General features: G+C 43.4%; 1 protein-coding gene across 1 annotated transcript; it reads right to left on the bottom strand.

Moving 5' to 3' along the window:
* Positions 1-3,990: 3,990 nt before the first annotated feature.
* Positions 3,991-11,551, bottom strand: LOC110594919 (peptidyl-prolyl cis-trans isomerase A-like). Its single transcript, XM_021709141.1, has 3 exons — positions 11,476-11,551; positions 7,462-7,516; positions 3,991-4,474 (listed from the first exon to the last, which is right to left on the bottom strand). The coding sequence occupies exons 1-3, from the start codon at positions 11,549-11,551 to the stop codon at positions 3,991-3,993; spliced, it is 615 nt and encodes a 204-aa protein (XP_021564816.1).
* Between the last annotated feature and the right edge of the window lie 1,766 nt (positions 11,552-13,317).

The following is a 13,317-nucleotide window of genomic DNA, read 5'->3' as shown; positions in this document are numbered from 1 at the left end:
TTTACAAAGCAGTTTGAAAGAACAATGAGTTGCAAACAATAGGAACATACTGTATGCTTAGTAGCCTGTCCAACCTGCACAGTAAACATGGCTCAGTGGGAGGGGTGAGCCAGAAGGAACCTCTTAAAAGTTCACAGACAGAAACTTCTCTTCCTGCACTTTGGGTCTATCTTTACTGACTACAAAGGAAACTTAGAGGCTTGAGGAACGGGTCTATTAAAAGCAGAGTGACACTAGTCGCCTCTCCCGTCTGCAAGCAACTTCACTGAGTTTGTTGTAGCATTTATGGAGCTGGTGACCGCCGCTTAGTCTAGGCTAAATAGACCTTAGGGTACAGTGGGAAGAGACTGGAAGAGTCCTCGTGAAAACAAAAACTCAGATTTCCCCTGCTCATCTCTTCGCAGTTTGCTTTATTTATAACTGTGTGAATGTGTTGTAGCAACAACCCAGTCCATAAACACAGCTATGTCATCACTCATTAGTAAATACAAAGATTTTAATAAACAGCTATTTTCATTTTAAGGCCACTTGCCATGTAGAATTTAGCTAAGGATTAAGAATTGCAAAGGAAGTTTTCAACTTATTACGCGCTGTTCCTTGTATTTGTCTTAAAGGAATTTTGAGGTGGCCTTGACCCGACTTCTGGGTCTTTGCCAGTGTCAAAGTCTGCCAGTGCCTTGTAACCCTGGCTCTAATGTACCGGTAGAACAGAGGAGAGGGCACAAGGTTTACTTCTAGTGCTTACAAAACCTTCAAGTTATCTTGTAAACCTTTTTGGATTTTCTTTTCTTTCAGAGTAAATTATGAACCTTCTCCCCCTGCTACTGGGATTTTAAAAATAAATGGCACAGTTTCTGTCTCCAAAAGCTAGCAGTCTAATGGAAGAAGATGGTCACATAAACAGCTGACTATAACCGGTGATAAGGAACACTCTCAAGTTTGTGGACTAAGTACTAGGTGAGCAGAAGAAAAGGATGTCTAACTATGCTGGTCAAACTAGGAGTAGGGGCTGCAGTATGGGGTGAGACAAGTGGGGGTTTGAGAGAAGAAATGGTTTAAGTTGGATCTTGAAGGACTTCCTTGAACAGTAAGGGTGTGGGGGTGGGAATGAGGGACAGGGAAGAAAGTTTTCCAGAGCAAAGGAGGAACACAGAACTCTGACCTTTATTGAGTTTAGCATGCGCGGGTGAAAGAGAGAGAGAGAGAGAGACTTTCTTTTTTTTTTGAGTCAGAGTCTCACTCTGTCACCCAGAGTGACAGTGGTGTGCTCATGGCCACCGCAGCCTCGACCTGTAGGGTTCAGGCAATCCTTCTACTTCAGCCTTCCCAGTAGCTTCCAAGTAGCTGGAACTACAAGCGTGCACCGCCATGCCTGGGTGATATTTTTCTTGATTTACTGTAGAGACAAAATCTCGCCAAGTTGACCAGGCTGGTCTTGAACCTGTGGGCTCAGGCAATCCTCTTGCTTCCACCTCCCAAAGTGCTGAAATTACAGGCATGAGCCACCGCACCCGGCTTGAGAGAGAGACTTTCAGGGTTGGAACCAGTTGGAGGGGCAGGTTGGGAAAAGAGGTTAATTGAATATCTCTCATTTTCTTTTTCATAAGTGAGAAAAGACAAAGATGTAGGGCAGTCCGGAGACCTACTTTAAGTTCATAGAGATAAGAACGCAAAGAGTCACAGAGACATGGTGGCAAAGGGAGAAATAATCTTTTGAGAGGTGAAGGAGGACAAAGCCTCTTGTCTTCCTTGGATTCTTGGTGGTTTTAGCAGGGTTTTAGAAGACAGATGTCAGGAAACAGACATGAAGGGGTGTCAAAGCAAAAACGTTCTGAGACCATACTTTAATGGTAGCTACGCACTGTGGTGTTGGTGTGGGGTGAGATAGGCCTGAGGCTGGTGGCCTCTGTTGGTGATCTTACATCGCATCATGAGTTCCTCACTTTCCATTTTCAGCGTTTTTATTTTGGCGATTTTTTCCCCCGTCGTATATTTATCCACATTCATTTTAGGTTAATAACTTTTTTTTTTTCAAATTCATTTTCTACACTTTTAAGGCTGATGTAATCAACCTGAGGTTATTTTATTTATTTTTTTATTGCTGCCAAAAGCTTTATTTCCATTTGGTCCAGGGGGCTTGGGAGAGGGCTCCAGGGTGCTTCAAAAGCTGCCGGGGGATGGAGGGAGAGGCTCAGGCAGAAGCCCTACCCTTGGAGAGGGGGCCCCCCAGAGGTCGCTGGGCTCCCCAGTCGTGCTCGAGGGTGAGACTTTCCAAGAGATACTCGCCCAGCCCAGCCTCGGCCTGGCCAGCCTGTGGAGGTTGGTCAGGTGGTCCCCCACCTTCTTGATGAATTTCACTTCCTCATCTGGGAAGTGGTTCTCCAGGAAGTCACAGACCTGGGGGTCTGTGTGGGCAGACCCCGGGGCACGAAGACCCAGAAGGGTCTGGTTCAGGTTCTTCTCCGGGGCCACGGTGGTGGCCAGGGCGTCCAGAGTTTGACCCCACTCATCTTGAGCTGGCTTCTGGACATCCCGGAAGAGGGCGCGACCACCTTGCACTTCTCGGCTGATTCACAGAAGTGGCCTCTGCCTTCCAGAGCCACGTCGTCGCGGTCCAAACAGAAGCCCAGAGAGGGGCAGGTGTAGGAGCCCCGCAGATGCAGGCTGACCAGTTGGTTGGGGGCCGCCTCTACCTGGGCGGAATAACTCTGGAGAACCTGGAAGCTCATGGTGGGGCAGCAAGAAGGAGCTAACCACAAAAGCGTGTTCGCTGGTTCTAGATGCAGGAGGTGGCCCAGAAGATGGTCTTGGAGGTTGCAGGTGGAGAGGAAATTAGAGGGCAGTGGGAGGCTGGAAGAGAGGGAATCCCCAGGTCTGTTCCATCCAAACATTGTTGAGGCAAGAGATGGATCGCAGGACCACTGAATGTACCGCCAATTTTTTTTCCTTGGGAAATGTCATTCCATTCTTGCCAAGAGGACTTCATGGAAACATTCTACTTTAGTCTATAAAATTTTACCAACTTTAGGTGACTTAAGATTTCAATATATCAATTACAATGACAGTTCCTTGGAGGCTTCCTTGTCTGCTGGAGTCCAAGGCGCTAGATGAGAAGCTTAGCCCCATTCCTCTGGGCTCAGGCAACCATTTCCTCCATTTCCCCCAACCCCCTCTATGCTAAGGGCTCCTGCGATCTTTGGTTGGTTTGACATCCTTAGCTCCACCCCCATCCTTGTCAACAGTTTTTTTCATTGAACTCTCTGCAACTCTCTCTCCGAGCATTGAGTTTCTAGCTGACCTGACTGATGTGCAAACACAAAGTATATTGAAAATACATATGCATATATGTTGCTTTGTATTTGTATGGTAAATTTATGAAATACATTGAATTCAGTACGCTACAACTGGGAAACTGCTTTTTTCCTTGCATTAAAAATGTAATGTAAAACTTTTAAAAAATGTTCCCACAACTAACTTAAAATAAGTTCCTTTGGAATTTTCCTTCTCATTTCTTAAAAACAACTTTGGCAGTGTCATTTTTGGATATTATTGGAGGGAGTTTTCCAGGTATTTGGAAGCCCGTTTTAATCTAACATAAAACTTCCATCCTGCATACAACTTAAAAGTTTCCTCTAAGCTCTCCACCCACTGCTCTGCTCAATCCTGGCCCAGAGCTTGGGGTTCAGCAGTGAGAAGGATGGGCAACATCTGTTCTTTTACTCTTTTCTTTTCTCCTCTGTCCCCTTTTTGAAAGCAGGGAAAGTCTTTCCTCGCTGGTGGACAGTTGTTTTTGTTGTTGTTGTTGTTATTTAGTTTTTCTTTCTCTGCAATCCAACTAGACATGGAAGGGAATAAGGAAAATATGGAACCCAAAGAATTGTAGCGAGAGCACAAAGATTATAGGGATACTGCGAGCAAATGGGATGGAGGGGGTGTTCGCCTGAGCTACAGAAGGAATGATCTGGTAGTTTAAGATAAAACAAGTCAAATTTATGAGAGTGGCCCACAGTTAGCAATGGTGATCTTCTTGCTGGTCTTGCCATTCTGGGACCCAAAGCCCTCCATGGCTTGCACAACATTCATGCCCTCTTTCACCTTGCCAAAAACCACATGCTTGCCATCCAACCGTTCAGTCTTAGTAGTGCAGATGAAAAACTGGGAACTGCTTGTGTGGGGTCCAGCATTTGCCATGGACAAGATGCCGGTACCTGTATGCTTCAAGATGAAGTTCTCATCATCAAATTTCTCCCCATAGATGGACTTGCCGCCAGTGCCATTATGGCGTGTAAAGTCACCACCCTGGCACATAAACCCTGGAATAATTCTGTGAAAGTAGGAACCCTTATAACCGAATCCTTTCTCTCCAGTGCTCAGAGCACAAAAGTTTTCTGCTGTCTTTGGAACTTCGTTTGCAAACACCTCGAAGGCGACGCGTCGACGGTGATGTTGAAGAACACGGTGGGGTTGACCATGGCTGAGAAAAGGCTCAAGGCGGCATCTGCAAAGCCTGGATAGTTGTTAAGTGTGTGTGATCTTGGTAAATATCCAGTTTGAGAATAAGATATCAGCCCCCCCCCCCAACAAGCACCAGCCCTCTCTGAGAGATTCACTTGAAAGCTTTCCTCAGTTGACTCGAAGCGGGAGAGACCATCCTTCTCTCATCTCTATGTATATATTCACCTTTAAAAATGTTCTTTTAAGTGAATCTCTAGTTTTCTCTTTTATAGGCTGTTGGGGAGATGAGTAATGGATGAGTTTGGCCCCCTCTTAAAAATTTCTGAGAGGATATGTCTAGTGCCTCTATAGGAAGACTCACCTGTGATAACAGCTTTGAGGTCTTAGCTAAAATTGTGAGAGGTCAGAAAATGTCTCACCTTACATGCTGTTATGTTTGCATATATTAAAATGCATACTGAGAGAAGAAAAACAGGACTGTAAATGGAGGAAGAAAATGAGAAAAAGAAAAGTTTATCAAGAAAATTGAGGGAGAGAAAAACAAGGGGAAGTGGTGAGGAAGAACAAGAAACAAGATTCCTAACCTAGATGCCCTGAAATTCTTGCTAATGTCTTGCCTTGATTAGCTGATTGTCAGTCTATGATTGCCTTTGGAGGCTAAAGTGTGATATTTTATTTGAAAAGAATCAAATGTAGTGAAATGAATCATCATTTTAAAATGAAAAAAGGCATTTAGGAACACTGCACTAAATTGCTAAAAAATTATTTTTTAATTGTAGCAGAAGTTATTATTGTACTATCCATTTCAGCTCCTTTGAGTGACAACCATGATGTTTAGGAGGGGTAGACCCCATCTTCAGATCCAGAAGAGGGTCCTGATGGCTCTCAACCACTTAGAATAGTACCATTTCCTTGTCATAGTGATTGATACAGGTTTAAGTCAATCAGATAATAGCACTTCCCTAGCTATGGAAATAGGGTCGGGCCCTCTCCCCCTGAACTGTGCCTGATCTCAGAAACTAAGTAGGGTTGGGACTCGTTAGTGCTTGGATGGGAGAAATAGAACCAAGAGTGACCCAGTCAGAGTGAAACTTGGGGCTTTCGTATGGCAGGACTAAAAACTGGCCGTAATCTTTGCTCTGCCTTTGGATGCGAATGAGGGTTCACTGTGAATACTGCAGGCAGTCATTTTATTAGGCTCATTTGAGAACTAAGTCAACATTTAGAGACAGGCAAAGCTGAGAGAATTGCAGAAAAAAATTGAACAGAAGCCTGGACCAAAACCATGCCTGGATCCAACCATGGAAAGTCCTGTGGACTTTTCAGCAACGGAAGCCAGGAGATTCCCTTATTTGTTTAAGCCAGGTAAGTCTTTTTTCTGTGATTTGCCACAGAAATAGTCTCAATTGAAAACACTTCTGTTGTGCTTGAGTAATTTAGGCTTCATTAAAACAAACAGGCCTTGGCCAGGCTCGGTGGCTCAGCCTGTAATCCCAGCACTTTGGGAGGCTGAGGTGAGTGGATTGCCTGAGCCCACGGGTTCAAGACCCGCCCAGGCAACTTGGCGAGACCTCATCTCTACAATAAATAAAAAATTAGCCGGGCATGGTAGCGCGCACCTGTAGTTCCGGCTACTTGGAAGGCTGAGGCAGGCGGATCATCAGAGCCCAGCAGGTCGACACTGGGGTGACCGTGGATGTGCCACTGCACTCTAACCTGGGCGACAGAGTGAGACTCCAACTCAAAAAAAGGGAAAAACAAACAAGCAAACAAAACCCCCCAGCAGGCCTCATTAAAAGATGATACATTTATAGCTTCAGAATATTGAACATATTTATTGTTTCTGTTATACACATGTTGTAAAAGATCAAAACGAAAATTCCAAAAGCCAAACCTCACTGCCTCATTCGCAAAGAATAAGGGCTATGGAATCTCAAGGAAGACAAATCTTTATAATTAAAATTGTCTGAAGATAAAGGAAAAATTATGAATGAGCCAAAGCTGAAACAGTTTGAAAGAACAACAGCAATTTTGACAAACTTCTGCCAAGCCAGTCATGATAGAAAGGAAGAAAAACAGGTACTGGTTTAAGATCTACTATTTGCCAGTTACTTTCATGTGCATGATGACGCTGAATTCTTGCAATAATCATTTGAGATCTCTATTCTCTCCCTCCCCACCATTCTACATTTTTGGAAACAAGCTCGGAGAGGAAAAGTCATTTGCTCAAGATCACAGAGTTATTTAGTATCAGAGGTAGAATTTGAGCCCAGATTATGCTCTTTCTACAACCTTGCTGTTTCTTTATGATGTATAGCTGGAAACTAGAGGGGTCCTTAATGCCAGCCAGGGTTGGAGCAACTTGACAGAAACTGTCATCCATTGCTTTTGGATGCATTTAGCAGTTGCTTCACGTGCTGGATGTCCGTCATACTGCAGACCCTGAGTTTTAGCTTTTCAGGATATTATTTAACTTACAAGTAAGTCTGGCCCTTTGCCTTGTGAATACCAAATGCAAAGAGAAGAATTGGACTCGGTAGTGCTTGCCTGCACATAACCTAACAAAACATAGGATGCCTTATTCTGATACACTGCCTCCTTCTCATTTTTCTAAAAAAAAAAAAGAAAGAAAGAAAAAAGAAAAAAATCACTAACTCTCTGCCAATATGATAAGTGTTGGGGGAAATGAGTTTCTGAATTGTCATTCTAGGAATTGCCTTTTGCAGCTGAAACTTCACCACTTGGTTAAGCTCTCCCCTGCCATCTGCTTGGCTCTAAAACGGCTGCAAAGGTTGAGAGGAGCTGCTAAAATTACAAAGAACCATATCTGGGATAGAAATTCCATGGCAGGAAATCTTCTCATTTTTACATCTTGTTGAGTGCTGGCTTCAGAGGACCATGCTCTTAAGATCACCAAGGGTATTAAGAGTATGGCAAGGTGTCAGGTCTTCAAAGGCAGCCCTCTCATCAATAGATGATTGCTCACAAAATTTCATCAGAACCGACCTCATAATTCCTGCTTGCCAACTCCTCTCGGCCCCAGCTCTGGGGCCAATCAAGTCTGAGAGAATTGAAGGAAAGCTGTATCCATTTTGACAGCTGAGTAGTACCTTAGTCTGTTGGTATATATGAAAGTGACTCACACAGTGCTGGGCACACAGTAGGTATGGTTCCTCAGATCTAAGGGTTAGACTTTTCCCCCGTTTTTGTGAGCAGAGCCATTGACTTGTGCCTCTGCTCTAGAATCTATATCCCTATCTGTTCTCCCTGTGCTCAAGTCTGTTATTTATCAGGGACTGAAGCTCCTTTGATGATCCATTCAGCCCTTGTAAAGGCCTGGCTGGGCCTTTGATCTTTGCCTCCATGTCTCTCTAACATTTACTTCTTCATTCATTGTTTTGTTCACGCATTCAGTATGTTTGTTTGCTAGAGAATTTTTGTCAGGTCTTAATGCTTGTCATGGAGGTCCTAAGTGTCTTAGGCCATGCCTCCTAGAAGCAGAGGTTGAGATGGGGATTTTTAGACAAGTGATACTGCCAGGGAATGCTGGAAAGAGGGGGAAACAGAATAAGGCAGAGATAGAAGCTAGGCAAGGATGTGATTTCTTGGGACACTGTAGAGAGTGAATCATACCATAGAGGTTATTTTCCCCATTGGCAAGAGGGCTGGGCTGTGATACCTCTTCCTTTAGTCAGTGATTGGCAATGGACCACCCCGGCAGTGGGAATGAATGGAAGCTAATGCAGACTCCCAAGCTTCTCCAGACCCGGTGTCTGAGCATGCCCGTTCGTGAACAGGGCTGCGTGGTGGCTCTTGTGTGCCCTGGGTACTTTTGCCTTTCCAGGACTCTCTTCACCATTAAAAAAAATAGGATAGTGATGATCCCAACATGCCATCTAAGTGCCTGTGCTGAAATCGAGAGGCCATTTCAGAGCCACTGCAGAAAAAGAGAAAAAAAGTATGAAAAATTATGTTTGATGACTACATTGATATAAATATGGATATAGCCCAGATTGGATTATTTTTTTGCCTTAGATATGGAAAGAGGTTAAAACACTTTCATGGGCTCCGTAAAGTATCATGGGCTTTTGTCCCGGTCCCGACTGTGAGATATGGATAAACTGGCCTGATTGTGAAGGTATCATCATGTGGGAAGGCAGCCTTGTGTGGTTCAGAGCTGCTGGAGTGCAAAGCGTGCGGCTGTTTCTGTCTCCAGATCTTTGTTCTCCTTCCCTGCCTGCCTGGATTCCAAATAACCCTTACTATCTTCTTTTTCTAAAGACCATGCACTCCTGAGACTTTTCCGGGTTGATCGGTGCCCCTCAAAAATGTATGTCCTCCTGGAACCTCAGGATGTGACCCTATTTAGAAATAGGATCTTTGCATATGTTCAGGTGGACATCCTGATGGCAGGTGGGCCCTAAATTCATGCCTGGTGTCATTAGAAGAAGAGCACAGAGTGAACACAAAGTCACTGCCGTGCGACTATGGAGGCAGGGCCTGGAGTGACGCAGCCTCAAGCCAAGGAAGGCCAAGGTTTGCTGGCGACTACAGGAAACGAGAGAGGCATGGAAGAAGTTCTTCTTTAAAGCCTTCAGAGGAAGCATGGGCCTGCTGACACCTTGATGTTGGATTGTGAGATTCCAGAATGGTGAGAGAATACAGTCCTGTTGTCGTAAGCCACCTACTTTGTGGAACTTTGTTGCAGCAGTCCTGGGAACTAATGCAGGCTGACTCTGCAAAATGTCTTATCTGAATCTCCGGTGTCCCTGGCTTTGACTGTCTGGGATCTAAATTCTGCCTGTGCCTTTCCGAAACTTGCTGTCCACTTGCCAGCACAGATATTTAGTACCAAAGAGCAAGCAGAAGAATATATAGACCAGAGAAGCTTTTGCCTCACCAGTGGAGTTTCCTTCCTTCATTTCATCATGCTTATTATCAGCAGTGCTAGATGCCAGAAGGAAATGGAGCAATGTCTTCAAAGTCCCGAAGCCAGGTGCAGTGGCTCATGCCTGTCATCCCAGCACGTTGGGAGGCTGAGGCAGGAGGATTGCTTGAGCCCATGAGTTCGAGGCCAGCCTAGGCAACATTAGCAAGCTCTCATCTCTGCAAAAAATTATCTGGGCATGGTGGCATAGGCCTGTAGTCCCAGCTGCTTCGGAGGTTGAAGTGGAAAGATTGCCTGAGCCTAGGAGGTCATAATTGTGCCATTGCACTCCAGCCTGGGTGACAAAGTGAGACTCAAAACCAAAACACAAAGCAGTCCTAAAGAAAAGTATTTGCTTTTGAGGACAGGTAGAAGAAAGAAAGCTAGGTGCATTCGTTGTTTAATATTGTCCTTTTATCCCTAATTCAGAAGGAATTGCTATACATACTCTGTCCATAAAACTTTTCCAGTTTTCAGCTGGTTTGTGTGTGTGTGTGTGTGTGTGTGTGTGTGTGTCTCACTCTGTTGCCCAGAAGAACAATTGGCAGAGAAATACTATGTAACACATGCAGATGTGAGGATGATATGCTGCACTATCCCATAAACTATGTCCTGCTTGAGAGGAAGGACCTTATTTTTTATTCTCAGTGCTCAGCATCTAGCACAGAACCTGAAACATTGTAATCTTCTAGTAAATGTTTGCAGGATGAATTAGCCTGCTGCTGCATTGATTACCAAGGTTATTTAGCTCTCCTGGGTCATGGGCAAATATCCCCTGCCAGATCACTTGCACAAACCCTTAAGTAGCATCTTTTGAATGGGATCATGGCTTCTTTGGTGTGATATGTTCTCCAAACAAGTTCTCAAGTTCGTGTACTCTCCACTTATTTGTCAATACACTTGACAAAGGTACTGTCCTTTTTAACATTGAAAAAATTTTATTTTAGATTCAAGGGGTACACGTGCAAGGTTGTCGGATGGATACACTGTGTGATGGTGAGTTTTGGGCGTCTGTTGAGCCCGCCATCCAGATGGGAAGCATGGTACTCAAAGGGTTTTTTTCAACTCTTGCCCCCTCTAGCTGTCCCCAGTGTCTGTTGCTCCCATCCTTATACCCATGTGTACCCAGTGTTTAAGCTCCCACTTATAAGGGAGAACATATGGTATTTGGTTTTCTGTTTCTGTGTTCTAGATACAGTAATAAGGCAGCAATACCAGCACAAAGTTAAAATTTGACAATAGAAATTTCTTGAAAACAATTTAAAACATTTCATTGCTAGTCAGTTTATTGGACACGGAGAGTAATTTTAACACTGAGTACTTACTATGAACCAGGACTATGCTAAGTCCTGTAGATGCTGTATCTCATTTAATCCCCGTGACTAACCTATGAGGTTATTATTGTCACCACTTTACTGGTGAGAAAACTGAAATATAGGTGGATTAATTAATGTGCTCATAAGTGGCAAAGCTGGGATTCAGGCAGTTGTTTTCCTAGCTGCAAGCACTATGCTGGTGAAGCTTTAGTGAACCAAAAATCATCAAGAAGCATTTGATAAAAATAGAGATTCTCAGGTTTCACTCCTAGACTCAGTGAGTCTAAAATAGGCTCAGGAATCGATGTCTTCAACTGTTACTCAAGTGACTTGAATCAGGGGTCCATGAATCACACTTTGGGAAGCACTGCTCTATACTCTGAGATGCCAAACACATAATAGAAATGATTTTGTGTTTAATATCTTTTGTTCGACACCATTTTTCCCCTTGAGGGTATCCAGTTGTTCTAGTGCCTTTTGTTCTTTCTCCACTGCTTGTAGTTTCATTTTTGTCACAGTCAAGTGTCCATATGAGTCCAGTACGTGGGTTCTGGATATGACTGTCTTATTTTATTTTCCTCCTATAATTCTTATCATCACCCATTATAAACACACTTTGAGAAATTCTTCTGTGGACCAAAGGGGAAGAAACCTTGGAAAAGCCCACAAATCATTTTGTGAGTGGACATCGTATCAGCCAAGTTTAGAGATGGCAATTTAGAAAGCAGTGCTCAGCATCTTCTGGAATCCTTATTTAAAAACATCCCTACAACTTACCAGGTACAACTTCTGATATTCTCAGAAATCTGTACAGTTCAGTAACACCCAAGAAATACTCCTTGTCCCTCTCCATTTTTATTGCTTTCCTCCCCACCCCCAATTTTTTTTGACCATATCTTTAGTACGATATTTTGGAAAACACAGTCATCTTTGATGAAGAGCATCTTATCTGACATTCACATGTCATTGGGAAAGAAAGATAAAATATAGATATAGTAGCATTTATCTCTCAGGCATTCCACTTTAAACAAATGTTTCACCTCCCAGCAAGTTGCTATTGCCTCACATAGGGTGTCTATTGTAAATTTAGCTTGATTCAATTTAAAAAATGAGGGAAAAGCCCCAATGGATTATTCATATTTGTTCACGGGAACAGGAGGCTTCCATTTAAACATGGTTTGATGCCAACAAGGTAATTTTGATATCCTGTCAAACAAGCTCCTAAAAACCTCTTTTATTTTTATAGTATTATATGACACACGTTAAAAAAATAGCATTTGTAATGTTGAATCACAGGTGAAGAAACTGAGGCACAGAAATGTGAAATTTTTTTTGCTAAAACTCTGAGGGAAATGGTACAAATGACTCGAGATACCACTGCACTGCTTTTCAATGTGTTCAGAGGCTGGAGGCAGTTACTGAGCTGGATTCTCAAGAAGGGTAAAGCTTTCCATTGGAAATGGCTTGGGCTTGCAATAACCACGTTTCCATTTATATCTGCACTTGTGGATAGTCAAGCAGTGACCCAGCTGGTCACAGGAAAATATATGGACTAAATGAAGGGTTGCTATCCAGATGATTACAGTATGGACACCTCAAATTCTGAACAAAAATACCTCAATAGCACTGAAAGGGTCTTTTTGTTTTGTTTTGTTTTTTTGGTATGGGGACATGATGGCCTCAGAACGGGCTGTGTTATGTAGGATATGTCCTCTATTCTCTGTGAGCGAAAAGCCCAACAACTAAGTGTTGAAAGAATTTCAATTCTGGTGTGGTTCTGTAGCCAACCACACAGCACAGCATTTGGGACCTCAAGTGATAAATCAATAGTGAACTGGGGAGAAGCAAATAGGTTTGGAGACCTAAGAAGTCATCCATGGCTACTGTGCTAATGGCTAAGTACATGAACTTTCCTCTTTCTGCTCAGTCTAGTTTCTCTTTTTTGTTTTGTTTTGTTTGAGTCACCTGGGCTGGAGTGCAGTGGCATGATCACAGCTCAGCACAGCTTCAAACCCTTGGGCTCCAGGCATCCTCCAGATTCAGTCTCTAGGGTAGCTAGGACTACAGGCATGTACCACCATGCCCAGCTAATTTTTTTTTTTAATTGTTTTTTGTAGAGACAAAGTCTGACTATGTTGCCCAAGTTGGTCTTCAACTCTTGGATTCAAACAGTCCTCCCACCTCAGCCTTCCAAAATGCTGTGATTATGTGTGACCCACCCTGCCAAGCTGTTTTTCTACCTTTGGAGTGTCATTAGCTGAATTTTTCCTCTAGTGGTGTGCACAGTTCTCCCAATGATCTATATCTTATCTGTGCTTGCCCAGTCATGTTTTATTATCATGTTGGAAATAAAAGCCATTATGTTAATTGTTGAAGTGATGTTTCCTTGGACAGCCATCATTCCTGACAGGTGAGCAAACAGTGCTGGGGAAAAGGATGGTGAGTGTTACCTGAAGGTGGGATGGAAGTTTTCTTTGAAAGTATTTCTCAAGCTTCCCTGATCGTAAGAATTACCTGGGGTTTTGTTTAAACATACAGATTTCCTGGCTTCTTTGTTGATGCTGATTTAATAAGGCTGATTTGTGCCCCTGGAATTTGTATTTTTAACAATCACGTGAT

This window comes from Carlito syrichta, unplaced genomic scaffold (assembly GCF_000164805.1).
Source record: "Carlito syrichta isolate Samal-C Ts95f unplaced genomic scaffold, Tarsius_syrichta-2.0.1 Scaffold167402, whole genome shotgun sequence".
NCBI lineage: Eukaryota > Metazoa > Chordata > Mammalia > Primates > Tarsiidae > Carlito > Carlito syrichta.
The sequence above is the reverse complement of the archived record's forward strand: the minus strand, read 5'-3'. Positions and strand labels throughout refer to the sequence as shown.

What these genes read in the sequence shown, in the direction of transcription:
- LOC110594919 (XM_021709141.1), bottom strand. Translation starts at nt 11,551, where the DNA reads ATGGAGAGGGACAAGGAGTATTTCTTGGGTGTTACTGAACTGTACAGA. An exon ending in AATATCAGAAGTTGTACCTG is followed by an intron (nt 7,517 to 11,475) that starts GTAAGTTGTAGG and finishes CAATTCTCTCAG; the next exon opens with ACTTGATTGGCCCCAGAGCT. An exon ending in TGGCAAGCAGGAATTATGAG is followed by an intron (nt 4,475 to 7,461) that starts GTCGGTTCTGAT and finishes GCCTTTTCTCAG; the next exon opens with CCATGGTCAACCCCACCGTG.